At 38.8% G+C, this 21,066-nt stretch overlaps 1 protein-coding gene and 1 non-coding gene across 4 annotated transcripts in view; one reads left to right on the top strand and one right to left on the bottom strand.

The window, feature by feature from the left end:
* Positions 1-881: 881 nt before the first annotated feature.
* Positions 882-21,066, top strand: part of NARS2 (asparaginyl-tRNA synthetase 2, mitochondrial) — a 126,933-nt gene continuing 106,748 nt past the window's right edge. For 2 of the 3 annotated variants that reach the window (XM_032356734.1, XM_032356735.1), the window contains exons 1-5: positions 882-1,404; positions 4,823-4,932; positions 5,706-5,826; positions 8,214-8,354; positions 14,493-14,573. In XM_032356734.1, coding sequence (XP_032212625.1) covers positions 1,264-1,404; positions 4,823-4,932; positions 5,706-5,826; positions 8,214-8,354; positions 14,493-14,573 — 594 coding nt within the window. In that variant the 5' untranslated portion in view covers positions 882-1,263. Of the gene's footprint in view, positions 1,405-4,822; positions 4,933-5,705; positions 5,827-8,213; positions 8,355-14,492; positions 14,574-21,066 lie in introns of those variants that run through there. The other variant, XM_032356736.1, reaches the window with a different exon arrangement.
* Positions 8,954-9,060, bottom strand: LOC116600407. Its single transcript, XR_004289621.1, has one exon. It is a non-coding gene; the product is annotated as a U6 spliceosomal RNA (small nuclear RNA).

Genomic DNA, 21,066 nt, shown 5'->3' on the forward strand with positions numbered 1-21,066 from the left:
TGCATGGAGCTGGAATTTCTAAGTTTAAATCTCACATTTATAGGATGTATTGTATATCCTTGAGCAAGTCATTTCCCTTTTCTGTGCCCACGTTCCTGTATCTGTAAAATGAATAATAGCAACAACTTTAAGTTGCTATCCCTTACTTCTATCTTTCAAATGGATGGAAACCTTTTCATGATTGTCAGTGAATTATAGAATATTTTTTTTAATTTAGGAGGAAGTGGTGGATAACTTTGAAAGGTTTATTGTTTCCAGTTCAAACAAATACAGATAATTGTATTGGAAAAAAAGAGAGACTTGGAGAATCCAGCAGGCAATGGCTGACATTCCCTCCGGTCTCCAACATCTTCACATTGTCTGTCGGCCTTCTCTGATTTGCATATACAAGGTCTCTTTAGTAGTTAGAGGGCTACCTTCTCCAGCAATCTATCTCTGGCATCCCACAGTTGGACTCCGCCAGGGAACTGATCACCCTTTTATGCAGTTGTCTGTTTGGAAGTGTGATACCACACAACTGTGACGTAAGCAAGGATCTATAACTTAAGAACGACTGATATCCTCGGGCTAATCCTCTCAACACCTAAGTCTCCTGGAGGCTTTCCTTCTGCCTCAGTCACTCCTTGCCTCTCAGTGTTCCTTTGCATCAGCTGGAAGCTTTAGAAATGAAGACCTCTGAGGCAGGCACTGTCCCAGGTGTGCTCCCCGTAGGCCCGAGCAAGGACGCCCACAGCTCGAATGCCTTAGCTCCGCCCCTTCTGAGCTTCTGCCCCGCTCCCTCCCCACGCCGCCTGCACCTGCCTTTGGCCCGCCTTCTCCGTAAACTGGGGTCAGAACTGCGCACGCTCCTTCTCATCCTCCTTGTAGCGTGATGACGTTGACGTTGGCGTGTAACGTAGTGGCGGCTGTCGCGCTTGCTTCAGCTGGGAGAGGCGGTCTGGGCTGTGGGTTTGGAAAGTACGCGGGCGCGTGAGGTGTCTCGCTTGGCTACGGCGCGCAGTTTTTTTGGGCTTACGCCACTGACTCTATTGTCTCCGCTCCGCCCAGTCCCGAGAGAGGGAAGCGCAGTGGAGGTTCTGTGGAGACAAAGCTGGAGCCCCTGAAGGGACAGGGAGCAGCCGAGGTCGGGGGGCGTGGAGCGCCTGAGTGCAGGACTGCAGCCCATAATTGGGGAGCAGTCGAGAGGGGGAGGTTCACCTTAGGCAAGGGCCGCACCCTCCGGGATCGGGGCTGCTCCCGAGGAGGGCTTGGGGCGGCCGTGCGATGTTTGGGGCCCGGTGCCTGGTCCGAGCCCTGCGCTCCTGTTCCTCCACTCCCTGCCCGAGACACAAACCTTCATGCAGACTGAGCGTGCGGGATGCCCTTGGGGCCCAGAACACGATTGGGGAGCACGTTAAGGTTCAGGTTGGTGTACGGGAAGGGGGTGGGCTTTTCTTTTCAATGACTTAAATGGCATCTCCACGACTAGGCTTGCCTGGTCAGGAGGAGTGACAGTCAGGAAAAGGAGAGAATGTGGTTAACTGCGTGCGTTCACAGTTTTCTCCTTTCTTTGCCTACCATTGCTCTTTGCAAAACTGTTGGGATGCCTGTGAAGTCCTGGAACTTTGCTTTCCCGGTGGGACATTATCTGTAAACTTGTTAGTCATACAGCAGAATAAACGTACGAGCCTCTTTTCCTTTATCCTTCATAATGAACATCCATAGTTAGTAGTGCCTGCCTCAAGCTAGCTCCTTGAGAAATGACACCGTGTCTTAAACTGGCTTGGTATTCACACATGTCGGACAGTAAATACTCGTTGGGCTAAACAATGGCTTTTTTTTCCCCAACTTTTAACCACCCCAAGGCCTAAAAATGGGGGTTTGTGTATAATGTGTGTTTAATACATTAGGAGAAAGAGTAGAGTGTAGCAGTTTGAAACTCTGGAGTTAGGCTGCCTAGGTTCAGATCTGCCACTAAGTGGCTCATGAATTATGGGCATGTCTCATATGTGTTTTATACCTGTTTCCTTCTTAATGGCAATGAATCTAATAGCCTTAACCTCATAGAATCCTGAAGATTAATTGAGGTGATAGGTATTCAGACATTTAGAACAATGGCTCACGTCAAATGTTGGCTGCTTTTATTTCTCTTGTTATTATCAGTTGCAACAGCTCCACATAGAAGATTTTCCCTTAAGGGAGTAGACCACACAATGTGGTTTGATTGTTTTTTATAGGTTGCTGAAACACTGACGAAGTTATTCTTGTTGTCCTTGGATATCCTTGATTTTTTTTTTAAAGTTTTTTTTATTTATTTGACAGAGATCACAAGTAGGGAGAGAGGCAGGCAGAGAGAGAGGAGGAAGCAGGCTCCCTGCTGAGCAGAGAGCCCGATGCGGGGCTCGATCCCAGGACCCTGGGATCATGACCAGAGCGAAGGCAGAGGCTTTAACCCACTGAGCCACCCAGGCGCCCCGGATATCCTTGATTTTTAGCAGTGTGACCTCTCTGCATTTCTTTGGGTTTCATATTTTTTCCATGATACAAACCAAAGCCTTCTCCATTCATCTTTTATTTGACATACATACCTTAATGATCCCTTGGGAGTGGTAATCTAGAAAGGATTCAAAGGTAAAAGCTACTGCTTACGTTAAAGGCTTTTATTTTAGTGCTACGCAGTCTAGGCTAATAACTCCCTGCCATTTGTGGCATTGAGCTTTTGAAATGTAGCTAGTCTAAACTGAAGGATAACTGTAAATGTAAAATACACACCAATTTTGGAGAACAAAATATAAAATATCTCAATATATATATTGATCACACATTGATATTTGGGGGCATAACTGGGTTAAATACAGTATTAAAATTAATTTTACCTGTTTACTTTAGTGTGACCACTAAAACATGCAGAATTACATAATGTGGCTCACATTATATTTTTGTGGGTCAGCCCTGGTCTAATGGTTAAGACTGGTAATTGGGGCAATGTGATCAGTATTGGTGGTATAAAAATTTTGAGAAAATATAGAGGGACGTCCCTAATTATGTGAGTCAAGGAAGACTTCTTGTATTAAGTGACATTTCACTTGAGTCCTGAAAGATAGGAGTTCCTCAAGCAGAGGAACTAGGGTTGGGGGGGAGATAGCATTCTAGAGAAGTTTGATAATAACTTGAACTTTGAACTAAGAACTGTATTTGAATTCTAGCTCTGTTACTTGGGAACTGTGATGTTAATTATTTAGAGAGATTATCCTAACTTCTCTAAATATGTTCTTCATCTCTAATACTCACTTCATTAAGTTCTTATAAGGACTAAGTAGTAAAATATTTATAAAGAGCTTAGAACAGAAGCACATTTTTAAATGGTGCTTCACAATTGTTACCTTTTACTAACAAGTGAAAAGCAAGACAGTGGAGCTTTAGGAATTACTATTGATTGAACCTGACCAGAGAGCAGCTGCCTTCGGGGGAGCGTGGGGATGTGAAACCAGAAAGATCGGCACACTCAATTGTGAAAGGCCTTGTATAGGAGACTGAGGCAATGTATACTTTATTCAGTGTAGCCCCCAAAAAAGTTTCAAATTCAGGCTTTATGTTAACAAGCAGTGTGATCTTCAGTAAGTTATTTAACTTCTTTGAGCCCAGGTTCTTCACTTGTAAGAAAGGTTCACACCACAGAGTTGTTGTGAAGAAGTGATGAGATAGTACATGAAGGTAGTAAAACACTTCTCACAGTAGATTTTTAGTTCATGGTAGATATTTTTTCACTAAAAAACATTAATGGACTATCTACTCTGTGCTTGACAATTGCCTTCAAAGCAACTAAAGCATGGTTCCTAAACTTTGAAAGTATTATGGACATGCAAATAAGTAAGAGAAGAGCTTTAATAGGTCTGTAGGTTATGGTGGGAACACAAGTAAGGGTCAATACTGTTTTGTTTTGTTTTAATTTTATTTGCCAGCAAGAGCACAAGCAGGGGAAACAGCAAAGGGGGAAGGAGAAAGAGTCTCCCAGCTGAGCAGGGAGCCCGATGCGGGGTTCATCCCAGGACCCTGAGGTCACCACTTAGCCACCCAGGTGCCCCCAATACAGTTTTGTAAGTAGAATCATCTCCCTTTTCCCAAGCGTGGCTGATAGTTAATCAAACACTGTCAGTTTCACCGTTTTTCAGTGTCTGATAGAATATTCCCATTTCTTTGCTAGTTAAATTTAAGTTGGATGTGATCTTTGAGACCTGTTTTTAGTTGTACTGGTCTACTAGAATACCTCTCATTTGTATTCACACGTACCTGTCATATGAACTCAGAGTGTCTTTGAAAGCTTATGTACTACTTAATATATGTTCACAATGAAAAGCTGTTTGAGAACTTTGTGTGATACATTCTAAAAGGGAAACAAAAGTCCAATGGAGATGTTTCTAGTCTATACATAATTTCCCTTCTAGGAATTTTATATAAAAGGAGACAAGGGCGAAAGTATGTGTCCTGTTATTTGTTGTGGTGGCAAAAAGGAGCAAGGGGCAGGAAGAAATACGTGAAATAGCCAATATTGGGGAAATTGATGATGTGAATTAGGCTTTTCACCTACTGGAATGTTAAGCATCTATTCAGAATTGTGAGTTTTATTAACAAAACAAAAAGGTGTGATGCCAAAGCTGTATCTCACTGCAATAAGAATCATATTGAATTATATATGCTTAGCGGTGAGCTAAAAGCGATTGATTTGTTAACACAGGATTGAGGACATTGGTTTTTTTCCATTTAGTCTTACATGTGCATGTGTAATGAAAATGTAAAATGTTTGTGTGTTTTACACTCACATTTAGAAATTACTCTTTATTAGGGATGGATTCGTTCAGTCCGATCCCAGAAGGAAGTATTGTTCCTGCATATAAATGATGGATCATCTTTGGAAAGCCTTCAGGTTGTAGCAGATTCAAGCTTTGACAGTAGGTGAGGCTTTTTTTTTTTTAAATAACAAAAGGACCTTTTTTTTTCTTTTCATCTCTGTTCCCCATTTCTCTAATCCAGTGTTCATATTGCCCCCTGAGTGATCTTTCTCAACAGATCTACTTTTCAGAGCTTTGAGGCTTAAGTCCAAATATCTGGAATCAAGATCTTTCAAGCTCAGACCTTTCTTTTTCTTTTTTTTTTCTTTAAATTTAGTTAATCAACGTAATATTAGTTTCAGATTTAAGGGTCAGTGATTCATCGATCTTAAATAATATACAGTACTTATTACGTCACCTAGTTACCCCATGCCCTTACCCCCAACCCCTTAAACAATCCTTAGTTTGTTACTTATGATTAAGAGTCTCTTAGGGTTTGTCCCCCTCTCTGATTTTGTCTTGTTTTATTTTTCCCTCCGCTCCCCTATACTCCCCTGATTTGTTTCTTAAATTCCATGCATGAGTGAAATCATATAATTGTCTTCTCTGATTGACTTATTTCACTTAGCATAATAGCCTCTAATTCCATCCATGTCATTGCAAATGGCAAGATTTAATTTTTTTTTTTTTTTTGATGGAGGCCTTTCTTTTTCTAACATCTTCACGTAATAATATCCCATATCTATTCTTTGCTTCAGCCTCTCTCAATTATTTGCTGCCCAAAGAAGGGTAAAACCTCTGTCATTAAATATTGGAATGTTCTGATAGCAAGTTTTGTATTAAAATAGGGGTTCCAGATAATGATACCTTGTCTATGCTGGGTTTTGGTTACTGTAGAGAACTGGCTTTTGGGAGTTCTGTGGAAGTTCAAGGGCAGCTGGTAAAAAGTCCATCCAAAAAGCAAAATGTGGAACTGAAGGCAGAAAAAATTGAAGTTGTTGGAAATTGCGATGCCAAGGTATGCTTTCTAATACTTTAATGGGGACTATTTAGGCTTAATGTAAAACATTAGCTGTCTGATTTAAGTGTGATTATTGGGAAGATGGCACTTAGAGCGTGTTTCAGTTGGACTTCGCAGATAATCGAAACAGGCTATAGAGCTGAGGAATGTAGAGAGTATAGCAAAAAGTATGTAGATGGCTGAGTTTTACGAGAGAAGGTGAAGTATTAATCTCTCCATCTCTTTGGATGCCTGTCACAGTTGAAACTTGCCACTTCTACGAGGATGCCCAGTTAGCTGCAGTGACAGAGACATCGAGCAGACCATATTCTTAGGAAAGCCCTGCCTAGAAATGACTTTTACAGGATCTAGAACTGTGTTGGACCAGTACCTTAGCCACTAGCCACCTGTGGCTGTTTAATGTTAACTATTTAATATTAAATCAATCAAAATTAAATTTTAAAAAAATCAGTTCCATAGTGGCATTAGCCATATTTCAAGTGTTTGGTTGTCACAGGCAGCTGCTGGCTACCATACTGGATAGCATGGATACAGAACATTTCCATTTATCACAGAAAATTCCGTGGGACACTGCTGGAGTGCCATAATGCTCGGGTTGAGCGAAGATAAGAAATCCTACATTAAGATATGTTTGGGGCGCCTGGGTGGCACAGTTGTTTAAGATTCCAACGCTTGGTTCCAACTCATGTCATGATCTCAGGGTCTTGAGATCAAGACTCCGCTGGGAGTCTGCTTGGTTTTCTCTCTCCTTCTCCCTCTGCTTCTCCTGTTCTTGTGCACTCTCACTCTCTCACGCTCTCTCTCAAAAAAAAAAAAAAAAAAAAAAAAAAGACATGTTTATGCCTATTTTTGCAAGAGTCTTTGTTACTACCTTTTATTTATCACCTGATAAAGAGGTTATAAGGTATAACCTTATAACCTTATAAAGGGTATAAAATCATAGGTTATCAATCCAGTTTCTGAATTGGAGAAAATGAGGCCCAGTCAGGTGATCTGACTTGCCCAAGGTGATATTGCTGGCTAGTGCCACAGCTAAAATTGATGTACTAGCCATTTGACTCCCCTGTAGTTGGGCTATACTTATCTTCAAGTATTTAATGAACAAAAAATGAGGAAGTATAGGGAAATTGCATCATTTTAATTCATTTTTATTTCTTTTGGATAATTGGAGGAAAACAAATACAAGGAAATAAGAGAAAAATGGTCAACTTTTTAAAAAATGTCATTCTGAATAATTTTTTAAGAAATACTAATTGAAATACTAATACATACTAATTGACATGTAAAATCTGGAATTGGGTCCCAAGATTTCTGAATAGTGGACTGTGAAAATATTTTGGAACTCAGGAATTGGAGATGGTAACCATTTTTGGGTTTGCTTTTTTAGAGAGATACAATGATTATTAAAATTTGCCATGTGTTTAATGCTTCTTAAATTTTTCTCTCTTGACTTCTCTCTTTGTCATTCACCTTCTCTTCCCCTTGATTTCAAGTTCATTTTTAAGTATTTAGATATTAGGGAATTCTGATCCCCAGGCAGACCCAGACTCCTGTTAATGTGGTCCTTTTTTGACTTAAGTAGATGTGGTACTTATTTCTATTATGAAATAAATTAGCATGTGCACTAAAAGAAATAGATAAGACTAAATGGAATAAGCTACCATTTTGCTTTTTTACTTAGCTTTTCTGTTACCTTTTTTCTGGAACTTTGGTTTTGGTCTGACGATTTGTTTCTGTCTTAAGCTTGAAACATGAGGGTGGGCAGGGTATAATATTTCTACATAGAGTCATAATTTGAAATTTTTGTAAATATACACTACTCTGCCAGATGACAGAAAGCTGTTGACCCTCCTTCATGTTCTTAGACATGTTGATAAACAGTGAAAAACAGTGCCAATTGATTATAAGTGATTATGGGCTTTCAAGACATTTGGGTGATTTTTAAAATTGAACACCAGCTGTGTGTACACAGCTGTAGAAAACATAATCTTTAATATCTACAATATTCTGAACTCTTATGTGCCAAACAGTGGGCTATTTTGCATAATTATATCCTAATCTTTCTGTTTGTAAGTAGTGACTGATATAAGCTAATGGATGAAAATTTGAAAAATAACAGATTAGCCTCAGTAATATTAACTTTGCCCAAGGTTCCACACCTAGTAAGTGGTAAAGCTAGAGTCACACCCACATCTCTGATTCTACCTACCAATCTACTAATTTGGAATTAACATGGACTATATTCACTTATCTTAAGAAACAGAGAAGGAAAATTTTTTAATTTTGTTCTGACGCATTAGTGTTTAACCAGTGTCCTGGAAACTGTTATTATAGAACATTATCTTTTTTTAGCTTTTCATTTGTTTTTTTCCAATTTTTGGCAGGCTTTCCCTTTGAAATATAAAGAGAGGCATCCTCTGGAGTATCTGAGACAATACCCTCACCTTCGATGTAGAACTAATGCTCTGGCTTCTATACTGAGGGTTCGCAGTGAAGCCACGGCTGCTATTCATTCTTTCTTTAAGGTAAGGTGCTTTGGGTGCTTTTAACTGTTCTTTTTTAACCCCTAGCTGTTATTTCTTGTGTAAAGGTTGAATTATTGTAACCTTGAAGTATTATCCTGAAAGTTTGTTAGTTACAGTTACTTACTCCAAGCACCCTTTACTTGCGTGGTACTTTTCTCTTTGGCTGATTTAAGCTTGTCCCCTTATTGCTGGTTTTGAGCAATTAGATTATGAGGTACCTTAGCACAGTTTTCTTTGTTCCTTGCATTTAGACCTTGTAGAGTTTCTTGGATCTATGTGTTTTAGTTTTCTTCAGGTTTTTCAGCCATTGCATCTTCAAAATTTATGTTACCTTCCCCCTTTGGAGACCTCAGTTGCCCATATATCAAGGCCATTTAATGATACCTCCATAGCTCACTTATGTTCTCTTTTTTAAAATTCCCTTTCCCTGTGTGTTTTTTTTAGGGGGTAGTTTCTATTGCTAGGTCGTCAAGCTTACTGATGTTTTCTTCTATGATGACTGATTTGTTGTTATTCTTATCCAGTGCGTTTTTCATCGAACATTGTAGGTTTCATAACTAGATGATTGATTGGGGCCTTTTTTCCCCCCTTTTGTGTGGAAGAATATGGACTGCTTCATGAATCTGTGTGTCATCCTTGCACAGGGGCCATGCTCATCTTCTCTATATTATTCCGGTTTTAGCATATATGCTGCCAAAACAAGCACTATTTGGACCTTTAAAAAAAAATATCTTCCATATCTCTACTTAACTTTTTGAATATACACAATACAGTTTTAATTAACACTTTCAGTTTTAATAGCTGCTTAATAACTGTTTTATGTCAGGGCACCTGGGTGGCTCAGTGGGTTAAAGCCTCTGCCTTCAGCTCAGGTCATGATCCCAGGGTCCTGGGATCGAGCCCCGCATCGGGCTCTCTGCTCGGCGGGGAGCCTGCTTCCTCCTCTCTCTCTGCCTGCCTCTCTGCCTACTTGTGATCTCTGTCAAATAAATAAATAAATTCTTAAAAAAAATATATAACTGTTTTATGTCTTTCTGATTCTAACATGTGTGTCAGTTGTTAAGTCCTTTTTGATCTACTGCTTTTATTTTTATTTATTTTTGATTTACTGCTTTTTGTCTCCTCATTACAGGTTATGATTTCTTGCTTCTTTGCATATATGCCAGTCTTTGGTTAGATGCCAGACAGAAAATTTTACCATCTTGGATATTATTAAGCTTTGTTTTGGTGTGCAGTTAAGCTACTTGAAAATTCTTTGAACCTTTTAGGTCTTGCTCTTATGATTTGGTGAATGGGGCCGGTTAAGTAGTCTAGGGCTAGTTAACTTCCACTACTGAGGCAAAGCCTTCCTGAGTACTTTACCTAGTGTCTTGTGAATCTTGAGTGTTTTCAGTCTGGCTTGTGGGAACAGGTACTGTTTCCAGCCCCAGGCATTGTTTCCTCTAATCTTTCTGGATGGTTCTGTCCTTGGCCTATGATAGTTTTCCCACATGCATGTGCTGGGCTCCAATTTATTTTCCTCCTCTTCCTGCTATGGCCTGGACAATCTCAAAGTACTAAGCAAGGCTATTGATAGGGTTCACTAAGTTTGTTTCCCACCTCAGCGATCGCTGTCTTTTGTTGTCTGATATCCATGGTCTTGAAAACCATCCTTTCTTGTGGGTTTTATTTTTGGTGGGGTTTTTAGTTTATTTTTGTTTGTTTGTTTGTTTCTTTGTTTTTAGTTTTTTCAAGGGGGAGGGTAAATCTGGTCCCTGTTTTTCCATCTTGGTCATAAACATATTTTATATGTGGTAAGCACTACTTTTGAAGAGTTATTGGTGTTAATCAAATAGATTGGTAGGCACCTAAAGGCATTTTTTTCTTATTTAGCTTTGCTTGTCAGCCACATCCCCCTACCTGGGAAGGCCACAGGGGAACATAGTTGTTGAGTTGATGAGGTGAAGGGACCTTCCACCATGTGGATGGGAGGGCCCCAAAGATCAGGAGTGACCCAGCAGATGAAGTTCAGTGTTATTCCAAGTGGTTCTGGACCCCTTCCTATGCCATTTCTCCAGATCCAGCTGATTGTCTAGCATCATACCCTTCTCTTGGGTGCATCCAAATTCATGTAGGCCCAGCCCTATCGAAGTTTACCAAGAGAATTCTTGCTCTTTGAAAAGCTCCTTCAGAGTTAGTTTCTGGTGAAACAGCTAAAGAGCATCATGGCTTTGAAGCATACAGTTTTGAATAAAACAAAGAAAAATAATCACATTATACTATGTCATCCTATTATAGTTCGAAAGGGTACATTTCCATATGCTCTCATAAACTTTCTTATGCTATTCCCATATGGCTTTTCAGTAGCGCTTGAAGCACACAAACAGAAAATTTGTTCAGATCTAAAAATGTTTTTTGCCTCATATGGCTTTAAACAGTGGATAAAGTAGACCTTCTTATATACTGAAAGTTTTATAGATTTCTGGCCACTAGGTGGTGATATTGGCAGTCCATTAACAAGTGAGCTTTACCTACTTTATACATTTATTACTGGAAGATTTGACAAATAAGTAAACAATTTAAAAATAACAGAAAATCTGAAATTAAAAAAATAATATTATAAGCAAGAAAAATGATATTTTAAGTGGTTGCAAATAATGAGTTTTAGCACTGTTGGTTCTAGGTACAAATGCAGGTAATTTTTGAGTACTATAAATTCGCTTTTTAATTGTGAAGTCCTGGAAAATATAATCCTGATAATTCTATATTGTTACCACTTATATGTTTAACACTTAGGGTTGAATTGAAATCACAGAGTACTAAAGGGCATATTAAATAGTTTTATGTTATTTAGTATTTGGTATTATTTCTGTGACTTACTACTTCAGAATCACTAAAAGATGTTAAGACTTAAAATCTAGGGGCACCTGGGTGGCTCAGTGGGTTAAGCCTCTGCTTTCAGCTCAGGTCATGATCTCAGGGTCCTGGGATCGAGCCCTGCATCAGGCTCTCTGCTCAGCAGGGAGCCTGGTTCCCCCTCTCTCTCTGCCTGCTTCTCTGCCTACTTGTGATCTCTCTCTCTGTCAGATAAATAAATAAAATAAAATAAAATAAAAAAAGACTTAAAATCTATGAGTTTCATGCCTTAAAGTATCCTAACTTAAAACTGAGGGTTTTGGAGGGGAGAGGGTGAGCCTGGTGGTGGGTATTAAGGAGAGCACATATTGTTTGGAGCACTGGGTGTGGTGCATAAACAACGAATTTTGGAACACTGAAAAAAATAAAATAAAATTTTTTAAAAAGGTACTGTTCTAGGTGTTTTTTCCTAATATCTCTAGATTAGAAAGTCATTTTTTTTGTTTGAGAATCAAAAATATTTTGTGTATAAGTTGGTTTGTTCATAAAATTGACACATTTGCTATGTACTTGGATATCTAGAATCCTCAAGAATGAATTATTTAGAAAAGCTAAGTTTCTCCCATACAGAATAGTTAGGCACATTTTTTTTTCCAATTTCCAGTGGAGGTTATATATTACATATTTCCTAAAATATATTACACATTTCCCTGGCTTCCTAATTGAGCCAGTAGAAGAGTTTGCCCTTTCTTGATGAGTCCAGATTCTTTATTTGAGTATCATATTTTTCCCTCTTCTGTATGGCAAGGCCCTAGAAACCCATCAGTGTGTATTCTTTTCTTCTCTATTGAATGACCCCAGACTATTGTGTCTTCGAGTTCTTGTGACTGCTTTTTATGGATTTTTTTTTTTTTTTTTGGTCTTCCTATCACTTTTTTTGCCAGTGGCTAGCAATTGTTGTCATATTTCTTTCTTGTTGATTCTGATTAATATTGATGCTTACTTTGTGTAACTGCAAAAGAAAAGTACAATCCATGAGGTTTTGAGTGATATGCATGGGCCTTAGTATGTGAGTTTTATAACTTTCAGATACTCAGTGTCTTATAAAATATCTGGTTCTAAACTGTGTATGAAAAACATTTAGATATTTAGAGGTGGTGAGTAGAATCGGAAAAATTGGGTGAATAGGGGTGCCTGGATGGCTCAGTCAGTTAAGCTTCTGCCTTCTGCTCACAGGGTCCTAGGATTGAGCCCCACTCAGGGCCTGGGGGGAAGAGGTGGGGGAGGGGGGGTGCTGGTTCAGCAGAGAGTCTGCTTCTCCCTCTGCCCCTCCCCCCACTCATGCTTTCTCTCTCTCTGTTTCAGATCAATAAATCTTAAGGGAAAAAAAGAAGAAAAGAAAAATTGAATAAGCATGTACTTTTATTTTTGGCTCCTTCTCTGGCCTTCCTGTCTCAAAGCAGGGACCTCTTTGCTGTAGGATGGGATGGATCCCTGACACCACTACCCTAGTGAAGGCAGACAGTACTCCCCAACTCCTGGCTGTTTATTTTCCTTTTTATTTTTCTACTTCCCTGTACACTTGCTCTTTTTGGATTTTGTTCTCTGTGCTTTTTTATTCTACTTTTGGACTCTGTTCTTTATAGCTTTTGGGGGGAATGTTTTAGATTTTGATATAAGCCTTTTAGCAGCATTAAGGCTTAAAAAGCTGATGACACCTTTTGAAAGGTTTAGCATTAATTGAGTATTAAGAATAATTCCTGCTGTTGAGTGATTTTTTTTTTAAGCCCATATAGTTATTTTCATAAGATTTGCAGTTATGTTTCTTGTGGCAATTGACCAGTTCTAACTTTGGCAATTACATTTAGCCGTTAAATTTTCTCCTCCCTCTCCCCCTCCCTCTCACCACCCTCGTTTCCTTTGGATTTTTCACTTCCTTTCTTTGTTTACTACACTTCTGCTCATAGTTGCCTGTATTCATGTGGAATAAATGATTCATGTCCATAATTCTGGCTCCTAGGAGATAAAAATTTTATGCAGTAATGTTATTGATTATATTTCATTCGTTCTCTGTAATGTGCTTTGTGTGGCACCTCTAGGTTCATAGCTCCCAGGTTAAGTACATATTTGAATATTTTCTGAGACTCCTAATTTATAGTTTGAATATTTAATCAGTCTACATCATAAGACAAGTTGTTAACTGGATACTTTGTATCAGAGCCAGAATACTTGAATTCCACCTTTTTAGGAAGGGAGAGGCCAATTTGGGAGGCTGCTGGTGTAATGCACTGAGACATTTTACATTCCCTCAGTGATAGACACAATGTGGCAGAGATTAAATGTGCATGTATGAATTCATTGCATTGATTTGAAGACCAAAATTTTTGTGTTAAACACTACTATTCTGCCTCTGCACCGTAAGTTCACTTGAATTCTCTCTGTGCTCACCTGCAACATTTACACTGAGTGTAACCTTTTGCCTACATCCATAGTCAAAATGAAAGAAGCATAACCTTGAATTTGTTGGGTTATTTCAGTCCTATTAGCAAACAGCTTTTGTGGTTCACTAATGGAAATAGCTCAGACTTTGGAGCGGAAGAATTGCAGTTGGGCGCCTCAGTAATGGATGGATTTGGATTTGCTGTTCAGAATCTTCCTTGGGGCAAAGGAAGTGTACTGCCTATGCCATGTGTAGTGTACTGTGCCATCAATTTAATGACAAACTTCCTAAAAATCATTTCTGCCTTTGTTGCTATTTATTTCTTCAGTCCCTGTTTGTCAACTTTCTTCTCCTTTTTGGTGGTTTGTGACAGTTGGGGGTCTCATTCCAAAATGACAACCCAGCTTCATATTGATCACTTTGTAGTCCCTTAACAGTGTGGGTTGACATCATTGTGCATTAGCCTGGAGAGAGTGTGTATGTGTTGAATCACTACCAGTGTGTTAGGGAAGTGGGAAGAAAAAATATGTCAGAGAGATCCTAAGGGCTTGGGTTCCAGTCCTGGCTCTCTCTGCCATCAACTATTTGTGTGAATTTTTCTTTAAGTCTCTCTGGGTCTCAATTTCCTTATCTTTGAAATCATGTTGGACTAGAGAATGTCTCAGTCAGTTCTTGATTTAAAATTCAGTGTGCTTCTCTGCACAGTAGAACACTCAATTTGATATCTTATTAGTTATGCTTGGCGGGCTAGAGAATTGATATGGCATTCTCTCAGTGCTTTTTTAATAGTATAATCAGTTATATGTTCTTAGAATTGTTTTATATATAAATATGCTGAAAAAGTGGTTTTTCTTTTCTTCCAGGACAGTGGCTTTGTGCATATTCATACTCCAATAATCACATCCAATGACTGTGAGGGGGCTGGAGAACTGTTCCAAGTTGAAGTAAGTTTTGCTTCCCGTCTTGAAGGATAGGTTGCTCTTTGATATTTTTCTTTGGAGGGTTTGCTTTTTTTTTTTTTTTTTTTTAAAGTAACAGTTATGTGGATAAACCATAACTAGATCTTGGAGATTTGTCAATAGTAATCCTTAAAGAACAGATATAGAAAATTCAGGCTTCCCTGATTTCCTGTCCTACTGGCTATATTACTGACATTGTGACTGAAAGGAATGAATTTTTAAATTAGTACTCCATTTGCTTTCCTTAGGTAACTATGAATTGGTGAACTAGAGAAACTTGAAGAGATTAATAAAACTTTTCAGATCTCTTTCATGCACATTCAACCCGCAGTTGATAGTTTTGGATGTAAGTCATATTTTAAAAAATAAAACAAGAAGACATACAGGTGCATATTTTCTTTTCCAATGTCTATAAAGAACACATTTATTTTATAAGAAATTATTTATATTCCATATACCTCATGAAGGCTCTGATTTTAATTCTTTGTACAGCAATAATTTTTTTGAGTTCCTGGTATATGCCAGGCATTGCTAGCTTTCTCTTACTGCACATTACTTAAAAGTTACCAGTTTTTCTTACTTACAGGCAGTTGAAAGCCTTTCATTTACCAATTTTACAACCTGTTTAACATCATTGACCAGTAATATAATAATGGGCAAAGAGAAGTGCGTGTTGATAAATGGTGCTTTTTGTATTTCTTTCCATTTATTCAGTGATTTCTTTATCTCTCAGAAGTCAAGGTTCTTATTTATACATCTGGGTGATTCCATCAAATTACAAGACCTGTGTATAACTGCTCTGCTCTGGTGTGCAGTACGTTTGGACTCTTGATAATGATGCCTGCTCTTCTTATTATTGAGCAAGTGTTCACTAGGAGAAGTTGTCCCAATGTTTGGAAGTCATTATTCAAAATGATAATCAAATGCTGCCTGTATTCATACATAGTTTGAAAAAATCTTGATAGCCTTCTACAAAAAAGCAGAATAAAAATGCTTTGTTGAACATTTGTTAAACTGGGAGTGTTAGCATCTGTAAATGTGAGTTCAAAAAAGCCAGCCAATGATAAAATAACAATACATAAATTGTGAAAAACATTCTCTTCTAGGCATTTATGTTATTTATTTTCTCTTTGCACCTTAATAGTCTCCTGAATGTTGAAGTGAGAAATTACCCACCTTAAATACATTTCATAATCCCTTAATCTAAACCACTGACTATTAAAAAGGAAATGACAGGAAAAGAAGGGTATAATTTAAAGGGGTTTTACAAATAAGAAAATATAAAGCAAATTAAGCAAGTAGAAAAAATCTTTAACAGACCAAAATAATGATACATTTGGAGAAAACTACTTTGCTACCAGGGAAATCCCATAAGCAAGTCTGAAAGATTACAGTATGTGTATTTGGCCTTTAAACAACAAAAGGCAAGTTATCAGGTAAGTATAAATATAGAGGAAAGGAAAAATACTTATTTCTGAAGCTAAACAAATGAGAAGTGTTCAATATTTGTACCCTCTCAGGGCCAGGTTGAGGAATTTCATATTGCTGGAATTAGACTTGCCTATTCACAGTATCAGAAAGAAATGCTTTTGAATTTGTTGGTCCTAGGCTTCTGCAGTCAGGCTCTAGGTCAGATTTCAGCAATTTGTGGCTTTTTGCTATGACCTGCTTTGTTGTTTTCAGAAGTTTGGTTTAGAAGACTTGTCTTCTACCCCTGCCAACCCTCTATCCTTTGAAAGCAGGACGTTCTTACTCCCACCACACACACTCTGTACAGTACTTCCATTCTTCATTGTGTAAATTTTGTCCTGACTGCATTTAAAGGTATTGGGGTTTGAATCTTGGTACCCCGCTGTTAGGAAAAGTGGAGTTTCATATTTAAATTCTTCCTTCTCTTGGGGGGTATGAGTGGCTCAGTTGGTTAAGTGTCTGACTCTTCATTTCTGCTCGGGTCATGATCTCAAGGTTGAGAGATTGAGCCCCCAGTGTGGAGCCTACTCAAAAAGAAAAAATACTAGGACGCCTAGTACACCCAGGTTTGAGGGCAGCAGTAAAAGTCCATCTTGAAATGCACAATAAGAACATAAACTTCTCTAATACACTTCTCTAATACACAGATGGATAGCATTTTCCATCATTTTAGTTTCCCGTTTCTTCATTTCTGTTTCCTGCTTTAAACTTGGGATATTTGTTAAGGCTTGGGTACTACTGAACACATATGTATGAAATTGCATTAAGGCATGCATATGTTGTTTAGCAGACATTTGTATCATCTGTGTTCAAGATGCTAGCTTGTCTCTTAGAAGATAAAAGAGATTAAAGGCAAGAATTAGAGATTATGGCAAAAATTAGCTGTTGATGGAACATAAGATGAAATTGCTTTACATATATATTTGAGGTTACAGTATTAACAGTTGCAAGTGGTATGGAATCTAGAGGAAAATTAGGTCAGTGAGGATTGACTTGGGCAGGAAAGTCTTCCAAATGAATTTGTGGCTGGGGCGTAATCTAAGGAGGATATTCCCAGTAGGAGAACTACGTGAGCAGAGTCAAGAAATTGAAATGAGTGTGGGGTTTTCAATGGACTCTGGATGGATAAATTAGAAGGTTCGTATTGGTGAATGATAAGAAATAAAGTTGGACGGCTGTAGGAACCAAAACATGGAACAGGTTTAAAAAAAAAAAAATTTATTGAGATATATTTACCCACTTAAAGTACAGTTCCATGGTTTTTAGTATATTCACAAGAATCTGCAGCCATCAATCACTACAGTCTAATTTTAGAGCCTTTTCATCTCCCCAAAGTGAAACCTGGTACCCATTAGCAGTCCCTTGCCATTCCCCACCCCTCCCACCCACCTCCCCTCAGTTCTAGATACCACTAAACTACTTTCTATAGATTTGCCTTTTGGGGAGCATTTCATATAAATGGAATCATACAACATATGGTCTTTTGTGTTTGGCTTTTTTTTTTTCTTAGCCCAATGTTTTTGAGGTTCATGTTGTAGCATTTATCAGTCCTTTATATTTCCTTTTATATTCAGCTGGTATACTTTTGTGTAGATGTGCAACATTTTGTTTATCCATTTGGCAGTTGATGGATATTTAGATTGTTTCTACCTTCTGGCTATTATGAATAATACTACTATGAACATTTGTGAAAACATTTCAATGAGCATATGATTTCATGTCTCTTGGGTGGAATTGCTGAGTCATATGGTAACTCTGTGTTTAATATTTTGAAAAGCTGCCAAACCACTTTCCAAAGTGGTTGCATCATTTTATATTCCCACCAGCAATGCATGAGGGTTCCAGTTTCCCCACATCATTGCCAACCCTTATTATTGCTCTTCTTTTTTTTTTTTTTATTATAGCCATACCTAGAGGGTATGAGATTGTATCTCATTATGAGTTTGCTTTTTGCTTTTGAACATTACAACTTATACATATGAGCTTTTCAAATTACAGTTCTCTTATGCCAAAGTGTGACAGATAAATGTCTCACATTATGAAATTAAATTAAGCTGAGAAAATCTAACAGTAATACTTCATAGAATAGGAACATTATTCAAGCCTTAGAATTTATACATTTAAATTCATTTTAAAGCTGAGAGTGAACCGAAAGTGTAAGCCTATTAAATGGAACCCAAGAAGATGTGTAATTTTATTTCTTTTTTTTTTTTTTAAAGATTTTTATTTATTTATTTGACAGAGAGAGATCACAAGTAGGCAGAGAGGCAGGCAGAGAGAGAGAGAGGAGGAAGCAGGCTCCCCACTGAGCAGAGAGCCCGATGCGGGACTCGATCCCAGGACCCTGAGATCATGACCCGAGTCGAAGGCAGAGGCTTTAACCCACTGAGCCACCCAGGCGCCCTGTAATTTTATTTCTGAATCTCAAACTGTGAAGAGTCTCATACTAAGATTCTCATGCTGCGTCTCATTCTGTATGTTGAAGTTTGGCATTAGATTGGTTTGTTTGCATGTGTGTTTGTGGTTATATATGTAAAAAAATTTCCCACTTTAGCTATTTTTAAATGTACAATTCAGTACTATTAATTATATTTACAGTGTCTTACGACCATTACCACTCTCTATTTCTTAAAACTTTTTTATCTCTACAAAAGAAACTCTATAGCAAAAATTATCCATTCCCATTACTCCTTGCCCCTAGTAACTTCTAATCTACTTTTTGGCTCTATGGATTTCTTGTTCTGGATATTTCATATAAATGGAATCATACATGATATTGGCCGTTAGTGCCTGGCTTCTGTTGTAGCATGTATCAGAATTTCCTTTCTTTTTATTACTAAATAATACTATGTTGTGTGGGTATACCATATTTTGTTGAACCATTCATTGATAAACATTAAGTTGTTTCTACTTTTTGGTATTATGGTAATGCTGCTGTGAACATTTCTGTACAAGCTTTTGTTTGAACACTTGTTTTCAGTTCTTTTGAGTATATACCTTTAAGTGGAATTGCTAGCTCATATGGTTATTCTATGTTTAACTTATTGAGAAACTGACAAATTTTTCTCCACAGTGGCTGCACCGTATTATATTCCCACCAGCAATCAATGTATGAAGGTTCTGCCTTTTTTTTTTTTTTTTTTTTTTTTTTTAGATTTTATTTATTTATTTGAGAGAGCGAGCACATGCCAGCAAGCTAGGGGTATTGGGAGAAGAAGAGAATAAGAGACTCTCTGCAGACTCCGCACTGGTCAGAGCCGGATGTGGGGCTCAGTGCCACCACCCTGAGATCCTGACCTGAGCGGAAATCAGGAGTCAGATCCTTAACTGACTGAGCCACCCAAGCACCCTGAGGGTTCCACTTTGACTGCATCCTTGTCACTGCTAGTTATTTTCAGTCTCTGGTTATAGCCATTCTAATGGATGCAGTATCTCATAGTCGGCTTGGTTTGCACTTCCTTAATGACAAAGGATGTTGAGCACCTTTTTGTGTGCCTGTTGGTCATTTGTATGTCCTTGGAAAAATGTTTAAGTCTCCTGTCAGTGTTTTAATTGTCTTGTCTTTTTGTTGTGGAGTTAAAGGAGTTCCTTTTCTATTTTAGAAACCAGTCTATCCCCTGCATCCCCCTAGCAATGTGAAGCCTCCGATTATGACCCTGGCTGGCACAGTCTTGAGTAAACCCACAGTCACCTAGAGGTGGCATTAATTCTGGCCGGAATCTCTTTGGCTGTCTCTTTTCCAGACCACACCCAGCTCTGAAACTCCACTAATTCCAGGCTGATGGCTCTATTGTTTCAACAATATTCACAGATGGATCCAGTCAAATTCAGGCTCCTTTTAAGGTATACTTCCCAAAGTCATTGTTTGAAATTTACCATGAGCCCAAAAGGGCTCCTCCCTACTGTCTCTCAGTTTCTTCCAGCAGATTAGCCGGTCTACAGTTTGTCTTTTATCACCAAAGTCCAAAGCCTCCCATTTGCCTTTCAACATTTTTTTAAAGCACCCTTTATGTTTGAACTTTTCCACACTCTATTGTAAATGAAGTCAGTTCCTTTAAAAAAGAGATTTGAGGAAGTGTGGCCTGCTTCTATCCCCAGGCAAAATCTCTGAATAAGGCTCTAGTGTTGGAGGCAGGGACAATGGACACTTCTCTTCAAGTGACAATCTGAAATAGAAACCAAACTCGGTGGAGTGGATGGCTGCAGCCTAGGTTTTTCCTAGGCTTGCCTCGCCCAGCCCATGAGCCTGGACAAGAAATCAGGGACTAGTATTCTTAGTGCCTTGCCCAAGGTAGAGCCTCCTTCTGACCGGCAGCAACTGGGCAAAAGAAGGGAGCCCCTGCCTGGTGGCCGCACTCACCCAGAACTATGCTTCAGCAGGTAGCTATGGACAAGGTGAGAAATGCTGGCATGCTGCCCCTCCTGCTCAGGTAGTCCTCTGACTCAGAGCTGGGGTTCAAAAGAGCCCTCTGGGCGGAGTTGCCCTGCCCCCTATTGGGGGCACTGGGCTCCATGGAATATTACTCAGCCATCAGAAAGGATGAATACCCACCATTCGCATCAGCATGGATGGAACTGGAGGGGATTATGCTAAGTGAAATAAGTAAATCAGAGAAAGACAATAATCATATGGTTTCACTCATGTGGAACATCAGGAATAGCCTGAAAGACCATAGGAGAGGGGAGGGAAAATTGAATGGGAAGAAATCAGAGAGGGCGATGAACCGTGAGAGACTCTGGACTCCAGGAAACACCTGAGGGTTTCATAGGGGAGAGGGGTAGGAGTATGGGGTAGCCCTGTGATGGGTATTAAGGAGGGCATGTGCTGTGATGAGCACTGGGTATTACACACAATTAATGAATCACTGCACACTACATCAAAAACTAATGATATACTATATGGTGGCTAATGGAATGTTTGGAAAAAAAAAAAAGGGCCCTCTGTCTTTGGCTATTTTAGCAGTCTGAGGTGGAGTTTCTGTCATGCTGAGCTTTGATGGGGAAGGGA

This window comes from Mustela erminea, chromosome 9 (genome assembly GCF_009829155.1).
Source record: "Mustela erminea isolate mMusErm1 chromosome 9, mMusErm1.Pri, whole genome shotgun sequence".
Lineage (NCBI taxonomy): Eukaryota > Metazoa > Chordata > Mammalia > Carnivora > Mustelidae > Mustela > Mustela erminea.